Source organism: Phytophthora cinnamomi (genome assembly GCF_018691715.1).
Source record: "Phytophthora cinnamomi strain GKB4 chromosome Unknown Contig37, whole genome shotgun sequence".
NCBI lineage: Eukaryota > Oomycota > Peronosporomycetes > Peronosporales > Peronosporaceae > Phytophthora > Phytophthora cinnamomi.
Window position 1 is genome coordinate 1,136,794 of NW_027150970.1, and position 24,461 is coordinate 1,161,254.

General features: G+C 57.9%; 7 protein-coding genes across 7 annotated transcripts; 2 read left to right on the forward strand and 5 right to left on the reverse strand.

Annotated features, from left to right (window-relative positions):
* Positions 1 to 8,148: 8,148 nt before the first annotated feature.
* IUM83_11915 (uncharacterized protein) lies at positions 8,149 to 8,583 on the reverse strand (the record flags this gene model as incomplete). The annotated part of the gene is made up of 1 exon (XM_067936507.1): positions 8,149 to 8,583. The coding sequence occupies one exon, from the start codon at positions 8,581 to 8,583 to the stop codon at positions 8,149 to 8,151; it is 435 nt and encodes a 144-aa protein (XP_067792240.1).
* Positions 8,584 to 17,580: 8,997 nt separating this feature from the next.
* Positions 17,581 to 19,338, reverse strand: IUM83_11916 (L-aminoadipate-semialdehyde dehydrogenase-phosphopantetheinyl transferase; the record flags this gene model as incomplete). The annotated part of the gene is made up of 3 exons (XM_067936508.1): positions 17,581 to 18,094; positions 18,693 to 19,030; positions 19,102 to 19,338. 3 exons carry the CDS (start codon positions 19,336 to 19,338, stop codon positions 17,581 to 17,583), a joined length of 1,089 nt encoding a protein of 362 aa, XP_067792151.1.
* Positions 19,339 to 19,420: 82 nt separating this feature from the next.
* On the reverse strand, positions 19,421 to 20,377 carry IUM83_11917 (putative N-acetyltransferase; the record flags this gene model as incomplete). The annotated part of the gene is made up of 1 exon (XM_067936509.1): positions 19,421 to 20,377. One exon carries the CDS (start codon positions 20,375 to 20,377, stop codon positions 19,421 to 19,423), a length of 957 nt encoding a protein of 318 aa, XP_067792220.1.
* Positions 20,378 to 20,803: 426 nt separating this feature from the next.
* On the forward strand, positions 20,804 to 21,547 carry IUM83_11918 (Adenosylhomocysteinase; the record flags this gene model as incomplete). The annotated part of the gene is made up of 1 exon (XM_067936510.1): positions 20,804 to 21,547. One exon carries the CDS (start codon positions 20,804 to 20,806, stop codon positions 21,545 to 21,547), a length of 744 nt encoding a protein of 247 aa, XP_067792149.1.
* Positions 21,548 to 21,572: 25 nt separating this feature from the next.
* On the forward strand, positions 21,573 to 22,250 carry IUM83_11919 (Adenosylhomocysteinase; the record flags this gene model as incomplete). The annotated part of the gene is made up of 1 exon (XM_067936511.1): positions 21,573 to 22,250. The coding sequence occupies one exon, from the start codon at positions 21,573 to 21,575 to the stop codon at positions 22,248 to 22,250; it is 678 nt and encodes a 225-aa protein (XP_067792150.1).
* Positions 22,251 to 22,544: 294 nt separating this feature from the next.
* On the reverse strand, positions 22,545 to 22,963 carry IUM83_11920 (ubiquitin extension protein; the record flags this gene model as incomplete). Its single annotated transcript, XM_067936512.1, has 2 exons — positions 22,545 to 22,796; positions 22,859 to 22,963. 2 exons carry the CDS (start codon positions 22,961 to 22,963, stop codon positions 22,545 to 22,547), a joined length of 357 nt encoding a protein of 118 aa, XP_067792247.1.
* A 243-nt stretch (positions 22,964 to 23,206) lies between these two features.
* IUM83_11921 (putative WD domain-containing protein) lies at positions 23,207 to 24,385 on the reverse strand (the record flags this gene model as incomplete). The annotated part of the gene is made up of 1 exon (XM_067936513.1): positions 23,207 to 24,385. The coding sequence occupies one exon, from the start codon at positions 24,383 to 24,385 to the stop codon at positions 23,207 to 23,209; it is 1,179 nt and encodes a 392-aa protein (XP_067792176.1).
* Positions 24,386 to 24,461: the final 76 nt, after the last annotated feature.

Sequence of the window (24,461 nt, forward strand, 5' to 3'; positions counted from 1 at the left end):
CGAGCGGCATAACGAAGACGAGCGGCACAAGGCCGCACATGGCCAAGACGCACGACGGTGGTGCCGTACAACGAAGCGGGCGACGGCAGCAAATGACGACGACGCCACGGGATTTGGCAGGAGATGAAGCACCACGAGTAGGACCCATACTTGGCGGTGACGGCGTTGCAACCAAGACATCGGCGGCGACGCATGCCAACGAACGGCAGGCGACGTCAGTGAACGAGAAGAACGAGCAGCGCGTGGCTCCAGCTGACGGACGAAGACACCGTGACAGCACAGAAAAGGAGTAGGCTAGTGCAGTGACTTGTGAGCGCGGGCGAGCACAAGAGCATGAAGATTGAGACACGGCACGGCTTGGTGCTGATCAACACCGCGAATGGACGACGTGTGGTGTTACCACCGGAGCTATGGGCGATTGTCTTTAAGGAGAGCCACGATTCCGTGTGGGCAGGGCACTTGAGAGATCCCGATACCCACGCACGGATCGCCCAAGTATATTGGTGGCCAGGGCTACTCCAAGAGGTGAAACAATGGGTACGCGGCTGTCAGGAGTGCGGAAGCAGGAAAGTGAGGCCACGTGAGATAGTACCTCCGCTCCGAAGTATCAGAGGCGGCGACGTCGGCGACCGGTGGGCGCTGGATGGTGCAGGGCCTTTGCCGATGAGTGATGACGGTCAGCGCTACGTAATTGCGGCACTGGAGTACGTGACGCGCTACGCTGTGGCCGTGACGGTGAAACAGTATACGGCCGAGAGCGTGGCCGAGTTCCTGATGAAGCACGTGATTGAGCGGTTCCATAGGACAGGGAAGGATTGCGTAGCGACATACATGAATGAGGACACACAGCGAGACTGGAATGTATGGGTGAACTTTGCGGTCTATGCATATAATTCTGGACAGCATTCGACAGTCAGACTGTCACCGACCGAGCTCATGATGGGCAGAAGGTTGAGAAGCCCCAACGAGCTGATGAGAAGTACGAGTGTTAGCGAGGCCGGTGAGGTGATGGTATATTGTTGACGGCAATGGAAGCGGCAGACGGTGTGCAGAGGAGGCTAGGACGCGTGAGCAAGAGCGACAAGCCAAGTATTACAACAGGAAAGTGCGGAACAGACGGACGATCTGTTCCGGAGATCGTGTTTGGATGTTTAAGCCTCCACGTGGGCCTAAGGTGTCTAAATTCGTACATCAATGGTTAGGCCCGATGCGTGTGGTCGAGCCGGTGGGATACGACAACTACTTGGTCGAGCGCGAGGACGTGACGAGTGAGCCGGAGCGGCACATTGCACGCGTGTCGTACCTGGTATCTTATCACTACCCGGTGGCATCATTGCAGCGGCAGATATCGAGATACAGCTGAACTACGAGAATGCAGTCGGACGGCGGGCGGATGGTGCGCCACCAGCGGCAACTGCTCCAGCAGCGGCGGTTCCTGTCCAGACAGCGGTTGCGGCAATCGGCAAGAAGCGACGTGAACGACCAATGGTGAGTCCGAAAGTGCGGTGGAGATCGCACGAGCTCTTGGTGGAACTTCGGAGACGATGACGCAGGGATCCAGCAGGACAATATGTGCTCGAGTATGAGCTCAGGCCTGTGCGAACGGCGGAACAGCGACGACGAAACCCACGTGCAAATGATCGAAGTCGATTAGAATCAGTCAAGGAGTACGACGCGTTGTTCCAAGCCGACAGAGTCGTGGAAGACTCTGGAGTGGATGAAGGCGTGTAACAGTGGAGGTATATGGGTGGGCCTTCAGCAGGCACATGTACGAGATGGACGTCATGTGCGCGGTGAACGCGACGTGCTTGACGAACGCGACGTGCGCGACGAGTGCAGCGAGCACGACGAGCAAAGAGCGAGTTTGTTGGGGATGCGTTGCGGAAATGCTGAGGAGAATCAAACGTGCGAGTGGCACGATCGGAGGACGCGCATAGGTGGAGAGCGCGACCGCCGTGCTGCCGAGCGCGTTGAAGTACCTCCAGGCGGTCGGTTGAGTAAACGTGCGGACGACTGAGGGTGACGGCGTAGTGAGCGCCCCACTTGCGAATTGGACGGGTGACGGCGAAGTGAGCCCCCCTCTTATGGATTGGACGAGGTGGAGAGAGAGCTCCCCGAGCGAGAGTAAATGAGAATGAGTGTGGTGGCGGAGACGCCACTGTGGGCTACGAGTGTGGCAGCAAGCGGTGCGACAAGTGAGTTCCAGGCGGCGTACGACGTGGGTGGAAGCAACGGCGGACACTGAGGCCCGGGGGTGTTTCAGAAGCGTCACGAGCGGAATCTGGAGACAGTCGGCGTGCTACTTGAACGCGTGCGAGTGGTTGTACGAGGACGAGAACGAGTACAGTGTTGGTATTTTCTAGCTCTATTGAGGTTATTGACTAATATCTTAATAAAATTGGAACGAACGCAAGAGGCGGGAGTTCCGGCAGGGGGATATCGAGTGGATCTCTGACGGCCAGTACTGTGTTGAGACTACGAAGCTCACGAGCGACCTCGCACCATGTGTGTACGACCTGCCCAGCGGTTCGGGCAAGATATGAGGACCTGCACATTGTGTTTAGTCTATAGCGTAAGGAGTAAGAAGGTCGAATGCAATCGGTGTTTTGTCTGAGACTAGCTTGCTCGCAGTGCTGTCGTTCGAGCGCGTATCAGGGTGAACGAGACCGGCAGGTACGAAGTAGATGCTGGTGTTTGTAGGCACGAGGTCGGTGAGTGTCGTGCTCGTTGCGTCCGTCGTTAATCTAATCAACTCGTTGGATGGGACCTCCTGATTGGTCCAGCGAACTTCAACAAAGTGCATACAAACGATAGTATAAAGTGATAGGATACAACCTCGAAATCGAGGAACCAAGCTGAGCCGAGCCGAGCCGAGGCGAGGCAGCGGTCAGATACCTCCCACCCACGTGGCGCCCAGCATCTCCACGGCACACATCACACAGCACGACTGAGACTCGATGCACTATACGAAACGAACCAGCAAACCGAGCTTCGTACATTTAGTGGAAAAGCGAATAAGAAAGCGGAGAAAGCGTAGAGAAAGGGAGGGTTAACGTAACAACTGCTCCGCGCGGGGACACAAAGTCGTGACTCCAGCCGGATGACGTCAAGCCTTGAGCAGGTGTCGTTCTTGGGGTCAATGACGGTCAAGGACGTACACCACATGCCTAACGGCTCTTCCGGATCTTTGCAAAACATCCATGCAGCCCCCTCCCCCTTCCGTAGTGTAGGTGGTGCAGTACTGCGCACAGTATGTCTACGCTGCCATCACCAGACCGTTCAACTCACCGCTATGCACCAGCATCTGTGTGAAGGTGGTGACCGTGGTGACCCCACCGGTGCCGGTACACTAGCTCCGGTCCACAAGATCGAGCATCCATCCAGCTCCACCCTGGTAAACATCAGCCCAGCGCTATGATTGCACAGCAGCGAGACCCGGCGGCTGACAGGTCTGAGCTACCGAGGTAATCGAAACGAGGTGAGTGCGAGACACTGAGTGCGTTCGGTGGTCTCTCTGGTTGGTACAGCATGGTTGAAAGGTTTTGTTGGCTGAGTGCGTGTAACGGGGTTACACGAAGGTTACTCGATGGCTACAGAGTGTGGGACACAAAGGAGTTGTGGGGTCCACATCTTAACCTAAATCAGTAGGAACGTCAGTAGGTGGCTTTATAGCCAATGGATATGCAAAAGACTAGGGCTCACTATGCTAGATAGTGAGCGTCATACATTTATTACACCAAGACAGAGAAATACATTCAGTTTGGGATTTACACTTAAGGGTCTTGTGTTGACTCTTGGAGTCCGTAAGGTGTACGGACTCGTACGTCGTTCTGGTATTAGAACGACCGCTATCCCTAGCTAAGACTCGGTGAGTCTAGCCCGTCTTCCTCTGACGCAAAGCTACGGCAGCCCCGCTGCACTTGGTAGCACTCGTAGTCAATCCGACACCGGAGTCTGGAAAGACCGACCCTCTGTGAGGATGGAGCAGTTCGCTCGTTTGCCCCCGAACCAGCAGGAAGCGCTTAAATAGCTTATGTCCTTGCTTGGCCCGGTGGGCGTGACGCAACTTGAGCAGCAAGGCCCCGATGCGGTAAACGCGCGTCTCGAGGCATTCTCCAATATGAGAATGCTCTGTTGGAGCACCTTCAGCAGAGAATGGCCGCGCCTGCGGCGCCCCCGGCGCCCGCGTCGTCATCCGACGCTGGTCCAAGACCCAAGCCGCTCATGGTGAGCGTGAAGACCTTTGAAGGCAATGAAGGAGAGAGTCTCATGTTGTGGACCCGAGAGGTCGAGATGGCTATAGGATCAGCCATGCTCCGGACGGAGCAACAGCGTGTGGTGCTAGCTATCTCGAAACTCGGTGGGCGAGCGAGAGAGTGGGCACTAACGTGCGGGACGTCGGTTGACGTGGCCTTCTCGACGTGGGACCTGCTAAAACAGCAACTGCCCCGAGTGTTCGCCCCGCTTAACCAGGCGTATCGCGTGCGGTCACGTTTCCTGGCTACTCGACAGAGTAAAAAGAAATTGGTGGACTATGTCCAGGAGTTGAGGACCCTTATTGCAGGCATGTCTGCTAATCCTCTGCCTGAGGCAGTCACCGTAACGGTGTTATGGAGGGTTTGCGCACCGGCGTTACCAGGACGGAGGTATTCCGTGTGCATCCCACCCCTTTTGAGGAGGCTGTGAACATCGCGCTGAACGATGAGTTCAATTTTAAGTCGTCACGACATGGGTGAATTGCGTCGTACGCTAACACGTCGAGTGGTCCGGAACCCATGGACCTCAGCTATGCTAAAGACGAGGAAGCTGAGCTTCGGGCTGCTGAGCAGCGGCGGGGTATCCGCAGATGCTTCATACCCATCACCTGCGAGTCGGCTGTCCGCTGCGCAACCAGCGTCAGGCTTCGACAAGCAATAGATCCGCTTTGAGCCAGACCCCTGGTTCGTCTCGGGGAAACAAGAAGACCCAGTAGGCGCGGGGCGGCCTACTGGGGAAGAACTAAGTCCTGTTGAGCCTCGGCGAGGTGGAAGTCCCCAGGACTTAGCCCCGAAGAGAGCCGTACTCTCTAACACGGACCGTGCGTGCAAGCCGGGCTTGCTAGTCGTCCAGGGGACTATGAAGGGCTTTCAGAAGCCATGGGCGATTTTGATCGATTCAGGAGCGTCGGATAACTACGCCCGGCGCTCCACGATGGATGGAAGTCAGCTGTATGCTGAGGCGCTGGCAGCGCGTGTTGGTGACATTGTCACTGTTCGTCTTGCGACGGGCACTCGTGTCACAGTGCCCAAGGTCCCGGTGGATCTGGGCGTGAAGTTTTTGGATTTCGATAGCGTGGAACGCTGTCTGGTCTTGGACTTGGATTCGAGGTACGATCTCGTCCTTGGAATGGCGTGGCTAGAACGCCATGAGCCTTGGATAGATTGGCGGTCCAAGACCCTTTGTGCTACGCACTTCTCTCCTGGTGGAGCTTTGGCGAGTCATGAACCCACCTCTGCTAGGAAGCAGAAGCGCTTTTGGTGCGAGCACGGGACCGAGGTGGTCCATGTGCTAGAGGTCGGAGTTTCCGAGTTGGTGAACACTGAGTGTTGAGAAGGAGTGTTCCGAGCGTGACTCGGTCACTGTACGTGGAGCGGCACGAATTCCGCTGAGCGGTGAAAGCCCGGAGAGCGAGACACTGCTGCGTGCTACTGAAAGCACGGTTGGCACGATACCGAGGGGCCCGGGGCGATGCCCGGCTGAGGGATGTGGAGCGGCACTATTTCCGCTGAGTGGGAGCGCACTTGAGGGCGGCGCCTCGCTGCGTGCCAGCGTTGGCGCGGTCGGCATGATGCAGAGGAACTGTGGAGTGGCACGTAATCCACTGAATGGAGGCTGTGGATCGAGCAGCACTTCGCTGGGTGTCGGTCGAGACACCGGAGCGCTTCCAGAGCTGAATGAGGTGGCAACACCTGGCGCCGGTAGAAGCGCGAATTTGAAGGTCTCTTCGCGACGGACCACGGCGGCAAAGAAGAGGCAGCGGCGCCGTGCGCTGGCTGTGAGGCGCAAGGCGTCTGAACTCGCACGAGTCGAGAATGGCGTGTCGAGCGGGGATGCTCCACGCGAGAGCGAGCAGCTCAACACACTCGTGAACGGAGTGACGGGCGACGTCGACGGGTGTATTCGTCTCGACGCGTTGCCCTCACTCGAGGCTCACATAGAGCTGGACGAAATATCCTTGGTCGAGCTCGGCGAGGCCCTGAGCGCCGGCGAATTAGCCGAGGTGGTCGTGATACGACCGGATGAAGAACTGAACTCGTCATCGCTTCTTGATGAAACTGTCCTCGAGAACATCAAAAAGGCGCTGAATGCGCGTAGCGGGTCCGCTATCCTGAAGGACGCTTCTGATCCCTTTTACCCTGTGGTAAAGGAGTACGAGGACGTGGTGTCCAAGGAGACGTCCTCAGGGCTACCTCCGGATCGAGGTGTGCGTCATGAAATTGACTTGTTCCCGGAACTAAATACTGCGTGACGAGGCAGTGGCCTTTGCCAAAGGAGCAATGTGATGTCATTGACGCTTTCTTCCGTGCGAAGCATGAGGCCGGCATGGTGCGTGAGGGCAAGTCTCCACACTCCCACCTTCTGTGTCAGAAAGCCGAATGGCAAGTGGCGTATCGTGCATGTTTTTAACAAGCTCAACGCTGCGACCATTCCGGCACAGACGCCGATTCCTACGAAGGATGTTCTTCAGAACAATATGACGGGCTGTACCATCTACAGTGCGCTCGACTTAGTCGACGGATATTATCAATTGCTCTTGCGAGTGACATCCCTCTCACGGCTGTGAGTACCCCGAGCGGGATGCTCTGGGAATGGCTAGTGATGCCCCAGGGGCTGTCGAACGCATCAAAGGGTGGCTCGCCAATCGACGGCGGATGCACTGACGAGTAATGCGGCGCAGCACGAGAAGCTGCCGCCTGTGACGACGATGAGCGAAGCGAACACGACGGCGATGGCGCCGACGAGTACGATGGCGGCGGCTGGAACCACGGTGATGGATGCTACGAAGACGATGTCCAGCGGGGCAGTCAATTTCTTGTGGAGTGGGTGGGTGAAGATGAACCAACATGGGAGCCCATTGAAAATTTGGGGCAGATCCCAGACTTAATTTCAGCATTTGAGAACGAGAGGAGAAACAACCGTCGAAAACGAAAGAAGCGAACTTGAAACTACGAATCAAGCATTACATCAAAACTGCTCCAACTTCAAGCGCTTGGACGCATTCTTCTCACTGCGATTCGGACGCTTGCCATGACGTGATGTTGCTTGCGGGGCAAGAGATAGCAAGTGCATAAAGCGCACGCTGTCGATCCACTCCTGGTCCATGAACTCTTGTACTGTGTAAGGCGGACTTATGGCTTCATCATATCCGTCAAGGACTTGGATTTCAGTCGGCAACGGCATCACCACGACGAACGCCGTACTCCATACTGCGGGTGTGGTGTTCTTCAAAGTCGTCCCACATCTCCAAGGTCACGAGAGACGGTCGTCCCAAATAGACCAAGGCCATACGCACAGCATCCAAGAAGCAGAGTCCAGACTTGGAAGCTGTTGCTCCGGAGAACGCAACCCGGTGATACTTCATGAAGCACACGGACGACCCGGATTCTTTCCACTCATCGACTTGTCTGGTAAGCTCTGGGTAGTCCACCAGATTTTCCATCCACACCCAGGATAACTGGTGGGGCTTGCCACTCCATTGCACGAGGTAGCAGCGATGACGGGGATCCCCCTACACGTCGTGAAGGTGGCGAAGCAGGTACGTCTTATTGCGATCGAAAGACTCTCCTGGCTTGTAATAGTTTTTCCACCCAAGATGAGGATTCGTTGCGGGAACCGGTGGTAGCGGCGGGTGCCACAACGGAGGCTCTCCAGCGCGACAGAGCCTCTTCAATCTGCGCTGACCAGACGACGCATCAAACAAACCCGAACAGGAGTCGGCATCAACACTTGTGGGATCAACCATCACGACAGTTTGTGGCGATTCATGCGAACTTAGCGATGTTTCCTGCGAACTTGGTGAAGATGCATGCGCACCTAGCAACGGCACCACTGAGGACTCCACAGCATGCACCAACTCGTCCATGGCGAGAGTGACATCATCGGGTATGGTCAGAGCAAGGCGCTCAATAGTGTCCGAGGCTGGGAGTTCGCGGCGTTCAACAACGTCGAGGCGTTCAATACGTCAGAAACAGTGGTCACGGGGCGCACTGTATTATCAGGAATGGTACTCTCCGAAGGCACAGCAACACTGTGAACGACAGCGACGGCTTCATCTCGATCAGCACGCGCAGCGGCGCGGTCAGCACGCTCGGCATCTTCAGTAGAAGACGTGGCAGGCGGCACGGTAGCCGGCAGCGATGGCAGCACGGCCACAGAAGGCGCGACAGGGAGCAGTGATTCGACGGACGACGCCAGCGCGGCGGCGCTTGGCTCGGCGGTCGACTCAGCGAACGCCACTGCAGGCGACGCAGCGGGCGGAGAAGCGCACGACGAGGAGCCCGAGGCCGAAGGCGTGGACCGAGCAGCAGTAGCGGAGGTCTCCATCAGACGCGGGGCCGGCCACAGCACTCTCAGCACCAGAGGACGACCCAGCCCCCGACGAATTCCAAGCCACGGCAGCGACGAACTCCAGCACAGCAGCAACGGGTAGACGGCCAAGCAGTGACGGGTTGACATCCAGACACCGAGGACCAGCAGTGGAGGTCCAGGCGGCAGCAACGGCGGGGACAGCCAGTGACGACGACCCGCGATGAAGATCCGAGAATGTCTTCTTGGAAGGGGGGTGAGTGTATCCGGATGACCGGATACGAGAAGGTATAGTATCAGACTAGGATATTGTATGCAAATAGTTAATCTAATATAAAGGCAGATGTAGGGCAGCTGTGGAGGCCACGTGGCCTCCATCTGCCTGAACTGCGGGGAACGGCATTTCTCTTTCAGCCGCCCTCCCCCAAATTCCTCCACGCAACGGATAAAGTGCTAGTGTACCGGCACCGGTGGGGTCACCACGGTCACCACCTTCACACAGATGCTGGTGCATAGCGGCGAGTTGAGCGGCCAGGTGATGGCAGCGTAGACATACTGTGCGCAGTACTGCACCACCTACACTACGGAAGGGGGAGGGGGCTGCATGGATGTTTTGCAAAGATCCGGAAGAGCCGTCAGGCATGTGGTGTACGTCCTTGACCGTCATTGACCCCAAGAACGACACCTGCTCAAGGCTCGACGTCATCCGGCTGGAGTCACGACTTTGTGTCTCCGCGCGGAGCAGTTGTTACGTTAACCCTCCCCTTTCTCTACGCTTTCTCCGCTTTCCTCCTTCGATCATCACTTCATGGGGCAAGTAGACTTGATTAGCTTGGAGAGTTAGGCTCGCTGGAGTTCCAATCCTAAGTCCTACCACGGGATAAAACCTTATCAAAGGGGGAAAACCCGTCCTAGAAGGACTTCTACTTGAGCCGCTAATCAAGTCTCGTGAAGACGAGAAGAATGAAAAAAATTCTTCACTGGCAGCCTGGCTGCGTCTTCGTGGAGCCCTGGGCTCGGTCGATGTTCTTTGCTTCTTGGCCTGGTCGTTGGAGCTCTGAGCTCTGGCGTGCCAATCTGCGAATGGTCGAGATTGCGTGCTGGCTCGGTTCGAAAACCCACGGTTCAGCCACTCGCCCAGCTCGTACTTAACCGACCACTTTCCTCCTTCGATCATCACTTCATGGGGCAAGTAGACTTGATTAGCTTGGAGAGTTAGGCTCGCTGGAGTTCCCCCTCGAGCGCATCGTGATTGGTCTCGTTGTGCTCCCATGTCGAGGCCGTGATCATGCTTCTTGCCGCATCTCGGAGCATGCCAGGTTGTAAACGGGTGTACACTGTGAAGCACCAGCTGGACCACCTTCCCATTAGTTGAATGACCAGGTCACTCTTCCCTGCCGCCAGAAGTGCGCATGCACCTCCTATTCGCAATGAATGACAGGAGTAGCCTTGAGGTGATAAGCCTAAGCCTCTTGCCGCTTCCTTGATGAGGTTCGCCACGGTCGTCTTCTTGATGGTCCCTCGCCGTGAGGTGGATGTGAGATATGGGCCCAGGGCCACGCTTGCTGCCATCCAGTTCTCTCGTATCTGGAGGCACTCTTGCGTCGCTACCACTGGGCACAGCACCTGGTGCTCTGAGCGGTAATGTCGTACGACCACTCCTTGAGCAGCCCGGTCGCCTTTGTGAGATTCGAAGAGAACCTCCACCGAATGGACGTCGTCGCCCCTGGGGCTTACTTGGTCACCTTGTCTGTTTCGTAGGATCACGTTGTCAGCCTTGACGCAGTGTGTTCTGTTGTTGCCTGTTGAGTTGTCCACTGATACTGGTCCCCAAAGCTCTGAGCTTCTATCGAGGAAGAAGAACGCTAGCACGATTGATCCCCACAGGAGGCGCCCTTGTTCATCCAAAGACCCTAGTCGATTTCGCATCTCGAGCAGCATTGGTGTAGTAACTGGCTGCTTCCGATCTACTTGACTGTTTGAGCGTTTGTACCCTTGAGCGATGAGCTCAAATTCCGGATCACGGTAATCGAGTCTGGCGTTCCGGACTGCCTTGTGCGCGAATGCCACCGCTGCCATTTTTCCGTCGAAGGTCTGGTACTTGTTGCCTGTCCTGGACTTGTTGTGCCCCTCTGAGGCGCACCACCCGGCGAACAGTCCGACCATCCTGGCTTGTTGTGCCCTGGGCAGCTCGTCGATCCACACAGGAAAACCGAAGTCGTTGCAGAACGACTCCCAAAACTTGAAGTTCTTGCTGTATCGTCCGAGGGTCCCTTTGGCAATTGCAGCCTCCTTGAGCTGTGTTGTCTTGTCCTCGATCCTTCGCCGGCGCTCGCGATCTGTTCATCGTAGTAACACTGGTTAGTACTAGTATGTACATCACACTTTGGGGTCTGCTCCATGGTTCTGCAGAACGTGTGAGTCGAAAGGTGAATCCGATAACGAGCCTGGCTCAGGGCGCACTGGCGCAAATGTTCCTGCCCTTCAGGTGAAGGACAGTTCATCCTGTCGATGAGTCGCGTGACCCAGCGGGACTCGCTGTGGATAGTAACATGCCGCCAGGCGTCCTTGGTGGTGAGACCTGGTCCCCATTCCTTGGTTACCCTTGTGATCGCACGGGTTACTTCTACATCGTCCACTACGGTATCGGTGCAGGTGATCAGGAGACGTTATCTGAGAACCATACTTGAGATCGCTAGGCCGTTTTGATGTATCTGCACCAGCCAGACGTCGTCGATGTGCGCTCTGCGTTCGAACAGTTCCATGGGGATCCCGGCGAACTCGTTTTGGAAGGCTAGCTCTCTCCACCACTGGATGTCCTTCTGAAGGGTCTCCAGCATTGGTACACCGGCCTTGTGACGTCTCCGGCATCTTGTTTGGATGGCCACCAAACGCTGGATGAAAGGCTTTGTGATCGGGATGAAACTGATGACATGCCGCAGGACTCCAACCAGGCTGTCCAGTTGTTTCATTGTCACGAACTTTCGCCTGGCGATGTCGTCCAATGTCCTGCGCATTTTCTGGATCTTCCTCTGAGGAACCGAGATGAGCTCGTTGGGAATGTCCCAGTCAATGCCGACTGCGTGGAAGCATCGCGACCAGGTCGTGAACTTCCCTTCATGCCAGCCTGCTGATCCGAACACGAGTTTGACACCGTCTCGGAGACGTTGTTCTGCCTTCTGAAGGCGGTTGCCGATGTCGACTTCGATGAGGACGATGTCGTCCACCCACTGGAATATCCAAAACAGTTCCGAGTAATCGAGAACGCTTGATGTGCCAGTGCGCTGGTAGTGTCTGACAGCTTTTGCCAAACACCGCGAAGAAGCCCGGGGATGACGTCCACCCGAAGACGGCCATGCCCGATACTATGCCATGGTTGGAACGCGGCATTCTTCCCCCAATGGCGGACGCGTGATCAGCATGAACGGGGACATGGTGGAATGCGTCGGCGATATCCGCGACCATGGCGTAGATAGCGTACCCAGGGTACCGGCGATGAAGATCGCGCACACGTTGAGCGATAGAATCAAATGGATCCCAAGTAGCGTCAGGGGATGCTGCGGAATTGGTCTGGTCATTGACCGAGCCGCCAGGCGGCGCCGATAAGTCATGGATGATACGACCGTCGAGGTGGAGAGGTATGTCCTTCTTGGGCACTAGAGCAAACGATCTGGAATGGAACCCTGGGTCCAACTGAAGCGCCGATAGAGTGGCGACCAAGCAGCGTCCCTTGTAGTAGTCAGTGAGGAGCTTGTCGACGACCACTTCCGCACCGGCCTCGGCACCTCCATAGTTATCCGGAAGGGGTCGCACCCCACGCCGTGCGGTGGAGTTGGTCCATGGAGGAACGACGCCATCGGTGGCGATGGCACATAGGAGCCGGAGCTGAGGATACGTGGCCAAGTGGACTTGATAGAGCCATGGGCGGAGCGCTTTGTTCGGTCGAGGGTCGTCGGAGGTCTGACCTCTAAATACGCGCAATGTCCCAGTAATTCCCAATTGGGGAACCGCGATGAGGGCATCCAGGATGCCAGCATCAGCGAGAGGGATAGACAACGGCGAAGAACCAGCTGCCAAGAACGCCGAATCCGTAGGAAACGGGATGTTAAACCGCCTGGCGGTAGATCGCAGTGTGTCGAAGACATCCGCTGGGACGCAGCGGGGACTCCGTTCACGACACAAGAGCAAGAGATGTCGAGATCGAACACGGACTTCAGGTCCCGGACGGACGTGTAGATGTGGCTCGGCGCTGGTCGATCACGCCCTGGGTCGTGTACTGGACGATCTGGCCACCGTGGGACAAATCGTCTTCGAATGAGGTGTCTGAGCGAATGGAGTTCGAAATTCACCAGCGACCAGGTCGCCCGCGAGTGAGCACCACAGTCCGTCACGGTCCCAGCCGAAAGGGAGCAGAGGGTAGCCGGGCTGTGAGCCAGAGTGGGCTGGAGCTGGTCAGGCCAGACCTCGCCGCGGATGTGGTCGTCCACCCCAGGGGGGACGGTATCCATATGATCCAGTTACACAGAGCGTCAGCCGCGGCGTTAAACTCCCGCCGTACGTGCCGCAAGTAAGTGAGGGACAATACCGCCCCCAAGGATCGAATAGCAGCAACGTACGGGCGGAGATGCGAAGCCTTGCAGTCAGACTGCATGAGGGCCTGGCCCACGATGAGATCCAAATCACCGAACACATGGACGTTGGCGGTGTGACTGTGCGGTCGCAGCCACCGGAGACACGAAAGGAGGCCCTGAGCATCCATTGCGTTGTTGGTCTGGACGTCGCCGAATGTATGAGCCTCCCACTGGAGAAGCTCATGGAAAGCCGACCACACACACCAAGCGTAGGCGCTTCCGCCCGTCCGTGGGCGACAGCCCCCGTCGAAGGCCGCGACGAGGTGGCCACCCGTGATTATCGTGGGTGTAGTGGGCAGAGGCGTCGAACGCCGAAGACATCAGAGGTAGGGTACATGATGCACCGGAGGACCCTGTATGTGCGTCAGACGCACACACATCCATTGGGACTGTGCCAGAACGAAGGACGTCAGACATCGACGACATCACAGGAAGAGCACCAGGTGCCTCTGGCAATACAGGATGTGGACCACCCGGCGTCAGCACCGGAATGAGAGGAACGCCAGGCGTACGGGAGGCCGCGGTATGTGCGTCAGACGCACACAGCTTCATTGGAACTGTATCCAAACGCAAGACGTCGGACGGCGGGAACCTCGCAGGAAAGGCGCCTGGCGCAGATGACGAGACAATAGCTCCTGCGGCAATCGTCGGACACACGCTTGGCTTGCCGATAAGGACTGGCGGTGCGTCAGACGCAGGCGAGGCCAAAGCGGCAGGGTCAGGAACGGAGGCGTCCGACGCCAGATGGGGTATTGCGCCAGGCGCACCCAGGGTAAGTGATCGTGGGGCAGTAAGCCACGCGTCTGACGCGTCGGCAACCAGGGGCGAAAACGGAAGGTCGCAGTTCAGATTATCGCTGGATAAACTAAGACCGACTCGGTGACCGCCCCCGTGCCGTCACGAATGTTGGGGGTGGCCCGACTTGAGTTCGCCGTGATGAGCCGTTACCCACTGCAGAACTTCGGGAGGAAGCGTCCGAAGCTGGTGAACATGTGGGCACCGAGGGAAGGTGCAGCCCTTCACGACTTGAAAACGCAGACAAACTTGGGTTCCGCCCTCCAGTGGAATCAGATTCCGGGTCGCGAGAGGGATCACCGACGGCTGTGCACGTTGGCTCCCTGGGGCTCGAATGGTGGGCGGTCGGTTGCGGGGTAGCGCCTGGCGCTGGGTCCGCTGGGTCGCCGTGCCCTGCCCCGGCTGCCGAAGTAGGGCGCGGTGGACTGCATCGCTGAGCACACGCGCAACAAAGCGAAGATACTCCGGGGAATCGCGGCTGAGCATGCGACGCGCACGGTCCTCCAAGTCCCGGCTCGGGGTCCCGTGGAGGATGTCCTCAAAGAGCTGGCGGAAGACAGCTTGGTACAAATTGCACATGGCATGAACTTCCTGCAGCGGTGCAGTGCCTGGCACGTCGTAGATAGCATGGGTGTGTACGGCCCGAAACACCGCAACGACGTCGGGAGGGTACCACTCTGTGGCGGCATCCACAGCACAGAATGGAGTTGAGCCACCTGGCGGATCTGGAAGCGTGGGGGAGGCTCAGGCCCACCCCACTGACCGTCGTCATGCAGGACGGTACGGTCTTGCCGGTAGGACGTCGGGTCCTCAGAGGACAGGAAGTGATTGAAGGGGCGACTGGTAAAGTCGACGGCGTACAGCATCTTGATGGTGACTTTGGTCACCCGGTATCGACCCCGAGAACGCTCATGTTGTAGCATGAAACAGACCCTGTCGTGTGGACTCATGGCTTCGAACCGATCAAAGGAATCATCGTTACCTGGATGGGGGCCCCCAGACCGCGGGCCGACGCGAGCGATGGCATGAACTTGGGCTCCACGATCAGTAGGACGAAACAAGGCATTGCCGGTCGGTCGTGAGGTCCGTGGGGACCTATCGCGAGACCGGGAATGACGGCGCGGACTTCGCGAGCGAGACCGACGTGGCGGGCTGCCAGACCGGTTGCGACGACGCGAGCTCCGAGAACGAGAACGGCGACGACGACCACGGGATCGAGAACGCGAACGCTGCCACGCCTGGCGTGGGATGAAGCGGTCGTATGGACTCGGAGAGCGCGCCTGGCGTGGGATGAAGCGGTCGTATGGACTCGGAGAGCGCGCCTGGCGCGTAGGGGGAGATCCGTAGTATTGATAGCGGTGCGCCTGGCGCACCGAACGAGATCGACTGCGAGAGCGTCGGGACTGGTCGCCCGACCGGGAACTTGGACGAGGATGGCCGGAAGGAATAGCAGCGGATACGTGCTCGGCACCCCGGCAAGGCGGTAGGGGTAGCGCGCTTCCAGCCTGGCTGGAACGTTGAATGACGGAAGCTGACAATATGTTCACTTGCTGCAGCAGCTGTGCCTGTTGGGCGAATAATCGCAGGATCACAGGATCGTCAGCCCGAATCCCCGAAGCCGTAGGCGAAGACGCTGGTAAGGACCCAGGGTCCGAAGCCGGTGGCGCCAGGTTAACAGCATCCGCAGCCGGGGATGCAGGCCCAGTTGGATGCGACCTGGTCAGCACCCCAAACACGTCTGACGGAGTAAGTATGGCGTCTTCGCGGCTGAGGAGCGGAAGAACCGGAGGGGGCGAGTCGATCCCGGCGACGGCGCCGTCCTCAGCCATAGGCGGCGGAAGCTTTTTGTCCTGGATATAAGCCACAATCGTTGATGCCGTCTTCTCGCCCCGAGGGGTGATGTACGCAACCGACCGGGGGCTCGAGTCCACAGTGGATAAGGAAGGCGTGCCTGGCACGACCAAGTCTGACGTAATACGCTTAACCGCCTCAGAGGCGGGTTGTCCGGGTGGCAGGTCGATTTCCGCCCAAACAGCATCGAAACCATAAGGAGCCATGCCTACGGTTAGTAGGTGGTAGTATCCCAACAGATATTCAGTCTGGCTGATATGGCAGACTCGCACGTCCTCAAGCGGAATTGCCACAACGCGGCGGAGCTCGTCGGCGTAGTGGCGAATGGCCACGTGGCATACGAATCCGGAGCTAGGCTCAATGAGTAAGTCCGTGTCGTCCACGAGACTCATGCGCGAGGCGGCGGAGTAGGCAATAACTTGGCCACAGAGATAGACGTCTGACGTCACTCGAACGAACTTGGTGTCGCAACGCGGCGACGCGAGGAAGTACGTGGAGAACCGGACGAACCGGAAGACAGATAGCAGGGGCCGCTCCAGGAGCTCGGCCTTGAGGTCGCGCTGGGGCTCGGTCAACCGCCAGTGCGGGATGAAGTGTACGGCGTCGACATGATCTCGTAACGGGGCAGGTAAGTCTTGCAGTCGCTGGTCATGTCGGAGGATCGTCAAAGTGGCCTGCCAGGCAGGCCGCTGGATGCTGTCGTCCGGGTCGAGAAACGGCGTGTCGATGGCCGGACGCTTGTTGACAGGGTCACGACCCAAAGTTGCGTACACAGGGCCGTCCCAGACGCCTGCGAGTTCGTCGGGGCATTCGAGCCTCACGGTGCGACTGTGGCAGCGACGAACCGAGGCCGCAGAGGGATTGGTCCGCCCTGGCGGAGACGGACGAGAGGAAATGACAGCCATAAAATTCTTCACTGGCAGCCTGGCTGCGTCTTCGTGGAGCCCTGGGCTCGGTCGATGTTCTTTGCTTCTTGGCCTGGTCGTTGGAGCTCTGAGCTCTGGCGTGCCAATCTGCGAATGGTCGAGATTGCGTGCTGGCTCCCCACGGTTCAGCCACTCGCCCAGCTCGTACTTTACCGACCACTTTCTTATTCGCTTTTCCACTACATGTACGAAGCTCGGTTTGCTCGTTCGTTTCGTATAGTGCATCGAGTCTCAGTCGTGCTGTGTGATGTGTGCCGTGGAGATGCTGGGCGCCACGTGGGTGGGAGGTATCTGACCGCTGCCTCGGCTCGGCTCAGCTTGGTTCCTCGATTTCGAGTTTGTATCCTATCACTTTATACTATCGTTTGTATGCACTTTGTTGAAGTTCACTGGACCAATCAGGAGGTCCCATCCAACGAGTTGATTAGATTAACGCCGGACGCAACGAGCACGACACTCACCGACCTCGTGCCTACAAACACCAGCATCTACTTCGTACCTGCCGGACTTGTTCACCCAGATGCACGCTCGAACGACAGCACTGCGAGCAACCTAGTCTCAGACAAAACACCGATTGCATTCGACCTTTTTACTGCTTACGCTATAGACTACACACAAGACAAGCACGGAAACGCCAACGACAGGAGGCTCTCGTGGAGGGGCGATTCGAAGCTGCCCAGATACACCAAGCTCTTTGCTGCGCTGCTTACCCAGAGCTGTCTCGCCTCGCCTCGCCTCACCTCGCCTCACCTCGCCTCGCCTCACCTCACCTCACCTCACCCCTCCACAGACGCTGAGGACAATGAACTCGCTCATTCCACCGAGCGAAGCTGGCGGTACGTCTTCTGAGACGACGTGCCAGCCGTGGCCCTAGCAAACGCACTCGCAGTGGCGCTCGCACTGGCGCTCGCCGACGCACCACCAGTCGCTGCGCCATTACCGTTCGACACGGACGCAGTTTTCGACGTTCCGTCTCCGTTCGTGACGGTGACGGTCTTGCTCGAGTACGGACTATTGTTGCCGGCGTTCGCGTTGGCATTCGCAGTGGACGCGCCGTTGGCGCCGGAGGTCGTAGTCGTTGCCGCTGTAGGGGCGCTGTTCACGACAGTAGCGGGCGCCCCGTTGTTCGGGTAGACGGGGGCAGCGTTGTAGCTGTTCACAGCGGGCGGAGGGGCATTGTAGCTGTTCACAGGCGCGCCGTACGGATGGCCGAGGCCCGGCACACCCACTCCGATGTTCGCACCGAGGCCCAGCACGTTGGCGCCGACGTTCACGCCGCCGTTGCCCAGACCGACGCCGACACTCGCGAGACCAGGCACTCCGACACTGACGCCGGACGCAACTCAGCAAACACCATACTCATGTTTTGTCCTAGAGATGGATATGCTGATCGCTGAACCGTTTCTTACGAAGCGATTCCGATTAGGGAATTGGAACGTGTAGAATGAACTTTGTGCATGGTAAAAATCTTTGGCGTCACTTCATTCGCTTGACTTCGCACCTTCAGAGGCTATTGCCGCCAGCACTTCATTTGCCTCATTGCGCTCCGTCGTCTATGTTGCACAAGCACCTCGGTCTCGCAGCTCCATGGGATGCATATCACCCACACAAATGCCCCGATCATTTTGTATTGGCATCGTTAGTCTGGCGCTAACGAAGAAAATCATGTAGTCTCCATTCCCGCCATTCGACCTTGTCTTCACTCTCGCCAGCAACATCGGCACTCTGCGCATCCGTAAGCGATCTAGTATTTGAGAACAGGGAAGTTGCTTCGGGTTTCCACGCTGCCGAGAATGGTCCGTATGCAACGCTCGCCAGGTGCACTGCATCGATTTGGGCGCGTGTGAATCGCCATTCGCCAGCCCTCCGTCCGTCCAGAAAGAGTTCCCAGTGGTCCTCCCCGGTCGAATCTACGCGGGCGAACTCGGCTCGCAGCAATGAAAATCCCAGCCCGATGCCCACCGCCTTGATGTACGCCTCCTTCAGCGACCAAAGTCGATAAAATCGACTGTATTGTTCATTTTCGTCCTCGATCTCACGGATGTATTTCCACTCCCCAGGGTTAAAGTGATCAGCAAAAGCTCCGAAGAACTCCTCCACCGACGTCTTTCGCTTAGGACGATCTGTGAGCCGGACAACGTCCACCCCCACTAGAGCACGAGAATCACTGGCAATTGCCACGACGGTGCCATGGTGAGAGACATTGTAGTTCCACGATGGAGGGGCAGGGCTCTCCGACGAACGCTTCCAGTATGGCTTATTCTATTAAGAAGCAACACACGTGAGCCACACAACAAGCAGTATTGTCACGAACAGAACCGAGTGAGACTCACCTCGGGAGTGCGTGCAATGTCGATGGTGTCGTAGTCGACGCCGAACAGCTCGTGGATGAGCTTCCGCTGAAGCAAGCGACTGGCCAGCGCCAGCTTCTGGTCCTTCGCGAACACGAAGCGCGTCACCTGCTGCTGCTCGTGCGCAGGGAGCTGGCGCAACAGTCGATGCCATTCAGGGGAGGACGGGTCCCACGCATCAACGTTCACGAAGCGGAGACTGTGGGGATTTGGTGCCATTTTGGTGCGAGTAGTTTTGTGATTGGACGAGAGAGCAGATTCAATACGACGTTCCCTGTACTGTACTTGCATTATCACGATCTCAATAAATAAGAACCTCGCTCGGAGCCATGTACTTTTGTGCGAATAGAAGACCGTTGCGGGTCGGTTGTGCGAAGGCAATGAGGCTCTTGGCTACGCGCATGCCGTAGATTGACTTTTCGCGCACGACGTCCACCATTCGGGTGGCAATGCTCTTCCTGCGCATCGAAGGGTGCACCCAGAACTGGCAAATACCAACAACGGCGGGCTGCGAGGCCGCAGATGCAGTCACCGCACCTTCCACACCTACTGAGCCCTCTTCGTCGGAGTTTGTCTGGGTAACTAAATTCGTCGCGCTCTTGTCTAATGTAAAGGCTTCCGCGATGCGCTCTGTGTTGACGCACCCGACCACTTTGTGGTTTTGAATGTACACAAAGTGGCTGCGTCGCAAGAACGCCTCTTCTTCGACGAAGCCCAACGCGTCATCCAGCACGGTCTTAATCTCCAGCAGCTTCTTCACGTGGGAGGTAGGGTCGTCTCCTCGGATTTCCAGGATCCTCGCGCCGGTGTCCGGAAAGCTCCTCAGCACCCTCTCCGTCTTCCACTTGGAGAAAGTGATTCCTCGTTTCATCTGCTTGCAGAATTGTTGATGCTCCTTCTCGTCCTCTTCCTCTCCAGCTGTGTAGAGCAGCCCGCACGTAGGGCAGGTGACTTGTTTGCCGAAGCTGCGCTGGCCTACATCAATGTAGGACTGCGTAGAAGGACGCGCTTTGCTCGGAGACAGCAGTGCGTCGTGAGCCTTTGAGGACGCTGCAGCTTTCGGATCCGGCGTGATCGTCGGCTTGACGGTTTTGCTAGGGACCGCAGGCGACAGCCACGAAGCCATTGCGGAGCTCCTGGACTTCTTGCCGGTAAAGTCGTCGCCGCTGGAGCTCTTGTTGCTGCGCTTGCGCTTAGCGGCGGAGTTGCCCCCTCCGATTTTGCCGCGACGCATAAGGGCATCGTTCACGTTCGCCATCGCCGTCGGAGGAATATTGCGCGCGACGGCAGTGCAGGAATCTGGTTCATCCACGCAACAACTGTTTCACGGCTCAGTTGCGAAGTGTAGCCATCTGGTAAGATCACTTTATCCGTATACCTTCCAATCAACGTTACTATCATACATAATGATTTTCACGGGGATCGTTGTATGAAGGTAGTTCTGTACATATTTACTTCAAATAACAGTGCTTCTAAGATCAAAAATATCCACTATTCAAAGGAACTATCGAATCGCATATATGGATACTCCGTCTACGCTCTCTAACGGGTGGTGTAGCGCTCTCCTCCGGCGCCTTGACTGCGTCCAATCCTGTTGCCTCTTGTCGCCCCTAGCGCTCACTTCGGAATTCGCGCCTAGAAGCCCAAGCACCCCTCACCCCTTCCCCTTCTTCTTCACTGAACCATGGCTTCGCTCGGAGACTACCGCGTGGCGGACATTTCGCTGGCTGACTTCGGCCGCAAGGAGATCGAGATCGCGGAGATCGAGATGCCCGGCCTGATGCAGAGCCGCAAGGAGTTCGGCCCGTCGCAGCCGCTCAAGGGCGCGCGCGTGGCTGGCTCGCTGCACATGACGATCCAGACGGCCGTGCTGATCGAGACGCTCAAGGCGCTGGGCGGCGACATGCGCTGGTGCTCGTGCAACATCTTCTCGACGCAGGACCACGCGGCCGCCGCCATCGCGCGCGACAACTCGGCCGCCGTGTTCGCCTGGAAGGGCGAGACCCTCGAGGAGTACTGGGAGTGCACGCTGAACGCCATCACGTGGCCCTCGGACGACGGCAAGGGCGACGGCCCGGACATCATCGTGGACGACGGCGGCGACATGACGCTGCTGATCCACGAGGGCTTCAAGGCCGAGAAGGCCTTCGCCGAGAACGGCGCCGTGCCCGACCCGGAGTCCACGGACAACGCCGAGATGAAGTGCGTGCTCAACATCATCGCGCGCACGCTCAAGACGAACCCCAAGAAGTGGACGCAGATCGCGCAGCGCTGCAAGGGCGTCTCGGAGGAGACCACGACGGGCGTGCACCGCCTCTACCAGATGGAGAAGAACGGCACGCTGCTGTTCCCCGCCATCAACGTCGAACGACTCGGTCACCAAGTCCAAGTTCGACAACCTGTACGGCTGCCGCCACTCGCTGCCTGATGGCATCATGCGCGCCACGGACGTGATGCTTGCGGGCAAGCGCGTCGTCATCTGCGGCTTCGGCGACGTCGGCAAGGGCTGCGCCCAGGCCATGAAGGCCGCCGGCTCCGTCGTGTACGTCACGGAGGTTGACCCCATCTGCGCCCTGCAGGCCTGCATGGAGGGCTTCCAGGTCGTGCGTCTCGACACTGTGGTGTCCGAGGCCGACATCTTCATCACCACGACGGGCAACAAGGACATCATCATGGCCACCGACATGGCCAAGATGAAGAACAACGCCATTGTGGGCAACATCGGCCACTTCGACAACGAGATCGACATGGCTGGCGTGACCAAGATCGCCAAGCGCCAGAACATCAAGCCCCAGGTGGACCGCTTCATCTTCGAGGACGGCCACGCTGTCATCATCCTGGCCGAGGGCCGCCTGCTCAACCTGGGCTGCGCCACGGGCCACCCCTCGTTCGTCATGTCCAACTCGTTCACGAACCAGACCCTGGCTCAGATCGAGCTCTGGAAGGAGCGCGACTCCGGCAAGTACGCCACCGGCAAGGTCTACGTGCTGCCCAAGGAGCTCGACGAGAAGGTCGCTCGTCTGCACCTCGACAACCTGGGCGCCCAGCTCACCGTGCTCTCGGACGAGCAGGCCGAGTACATTGGCGTCAAGCCCACGGGCCCCTTCAAGCCGGAGACCTACCGCTACTAAGCGGCGGGTTCTGCCGTCTTCGTTTCGACTAGATCTCGCTCGGTCTTCCGCTGGGTGCTGAGGCTGTTTGAGCCCCGGCAGAGATAGAGCTGCCGCTCTTTCATTGTGCTGAGAAGCGTCTTCCTGCTGCTTTGCCCACCACAATGCTCTGTCCAACCCACGTAGCCAACGTAGCACCAAAGAAGACTGCAATGGTATTCAGAAACTAATGTTAAGCATTCGCAACCAATTGGTTGTCATTCCTCAATCTCCTCTTTCGTTTGCATTAAAAGTTCTCGGAAGCAAGTCAATTGTTCAGATGAAGATAACGATGAGCAGCGCCACCAGCAGCAAGAAGATGATCACGTAGTAGCAGCCTAGTTTGCGGTGCGCTTTCACAACCTTGCGAGCTGCCTTCGTTTGTTGCTGCACGACTTGGTCCGTATCACTCACTTGCACGCTGACGTGGTCCAGCATGGCGTTTTGCGAAATGACCTCCTCGTTCGTTGCGTCAGCCGCTTGGTGGAGCCTCTTCACGCCCGAGTAAATGGCATCAAGTTGCCGCTCCTGCGGTCATACGAGCTCGTTTAGCTACCCGTACAACTCGACTAACCGATATCTTCACGAACCTGGTCTTGCGTGGCCTTGTCCATCCGCTCCTGGAGCTTGGGCGTCGATACCTCCTCAAACTCGCCCGTGGGCTGCGGCTCTCTCAGCGTACCATCGTCCATCATTGCAACCAATTGATCAACTAGTCTAGCGTGGCAGCTTGTCGCCTTGAGCTTTTGCTTCCAGGTATGCCAAGGTATTCATTCGCTCACTCATTCTCCGCCACGTCCCAGGACGGAAATATACGCGGAAATGAAAAGCTAGAAATAAAGCACAAGACAAGTTCATGTAGAATGCAAGGTCTATTTTTCCATGATGCGCCACACACTCAGCATGGCTTCGCTGTTGAATGACTACAATGGTGCTATCTAGTTGTCGTTGGTGGCGTTCATATATTTCTTGAGTGGGGCGACAGGCAGCGGCGTGGCCAGCATGTCATCGGGGTCCTCGCTCTCCATGGTGAACGCCGCCTTCGCCTGGCGGAAGAGGTGTCGCGGCCGAGGAAGCAGCACCAAGGCGGTAACTTTGCCCTTGAACAACTTGATGTTGCGCAGCGACTGGCGGCTCAGACTATCCCACACGTGCACAGCGCCGCTCTCGTCTCCCGACACAAGGAACGCACCGCTGGCGTGAATCTGCAATGTGGTTACGCTGGTTTCGTGGCCTTCAAACGAATCCGGCAGCAAAGCCTCCGGGCCCCACGGCGAAGCATTGGCACCGCTGGCAGAAGCTGGACCCGTCGATACACTGGCAACGCGTGCCGTAGCAGTGGTGGCTGCCGTCGCTGCAGCGTTCAAGTCCAATGCGTAGATCTGTCCATTGCCGCATCCCATGAAAAGCCGCTGCTCCATGGGGTCGGCGATGCACGCGTTGACGTACGACGGGCACGACACACTGTACAGACACTGCGATGAGCTGAGCGACCAAATCTTGCAGGTGCGGTCCAACGACGACGTGTAGATGCGGGCGTTGACGCCACCGCGACCTACGTGCAGCGAGGTGACCGGCAGCACGTGGTCCGTGAAGCTCACCACTGGCGTCACTCCCTGCTGGAAGCTCGACGCAGCGTCCGGTTCGTCCAGCAAGTCCACCAGCCTCCAGGCGTGCACCAGCGCGTCCTCTCCGGCCGTGACCAGGTGCGAGTCGTCCGACGTGAGCGCCAGCGCTGACACGCGCTTGTAGTGGGCGTCGAACACCGTCACCAGCTCGCCGGTCTTGACATCCCACACGTAGACTTTGCCCGACTCCGCTCCAGCGAACAGAAAGTTGCCGCAGCTCGAGGACGTCACGGGGCCCATCTTCTCGGCCACGTGGCACTTCCACACGGGCATGTCCTTGCCCCAGTTCCAGAGGTTGAGCGCCAGCTTGCCCTCCTGCACGGCCACCAAGTGGTCGGTGCGGGGCACCGGGTGCACGCCATTGAGCGCCGAGCGGCAGTTCTTGAAGCAGTACAACTGGCCGCCGGTGGACGCGTCGGCCACAAGCAGCTCGTTCTCCTGGCTCGAGCCCAGCAGCAGCACGTGGTCCGCCAGCGCCGTGGTCGCCATGCTTAGTGCTTAGCGGAGCTCTTCGATGCGGGAATGACGCCCAAGCATTGACGTCCAATACCTTGCGACGCTATGA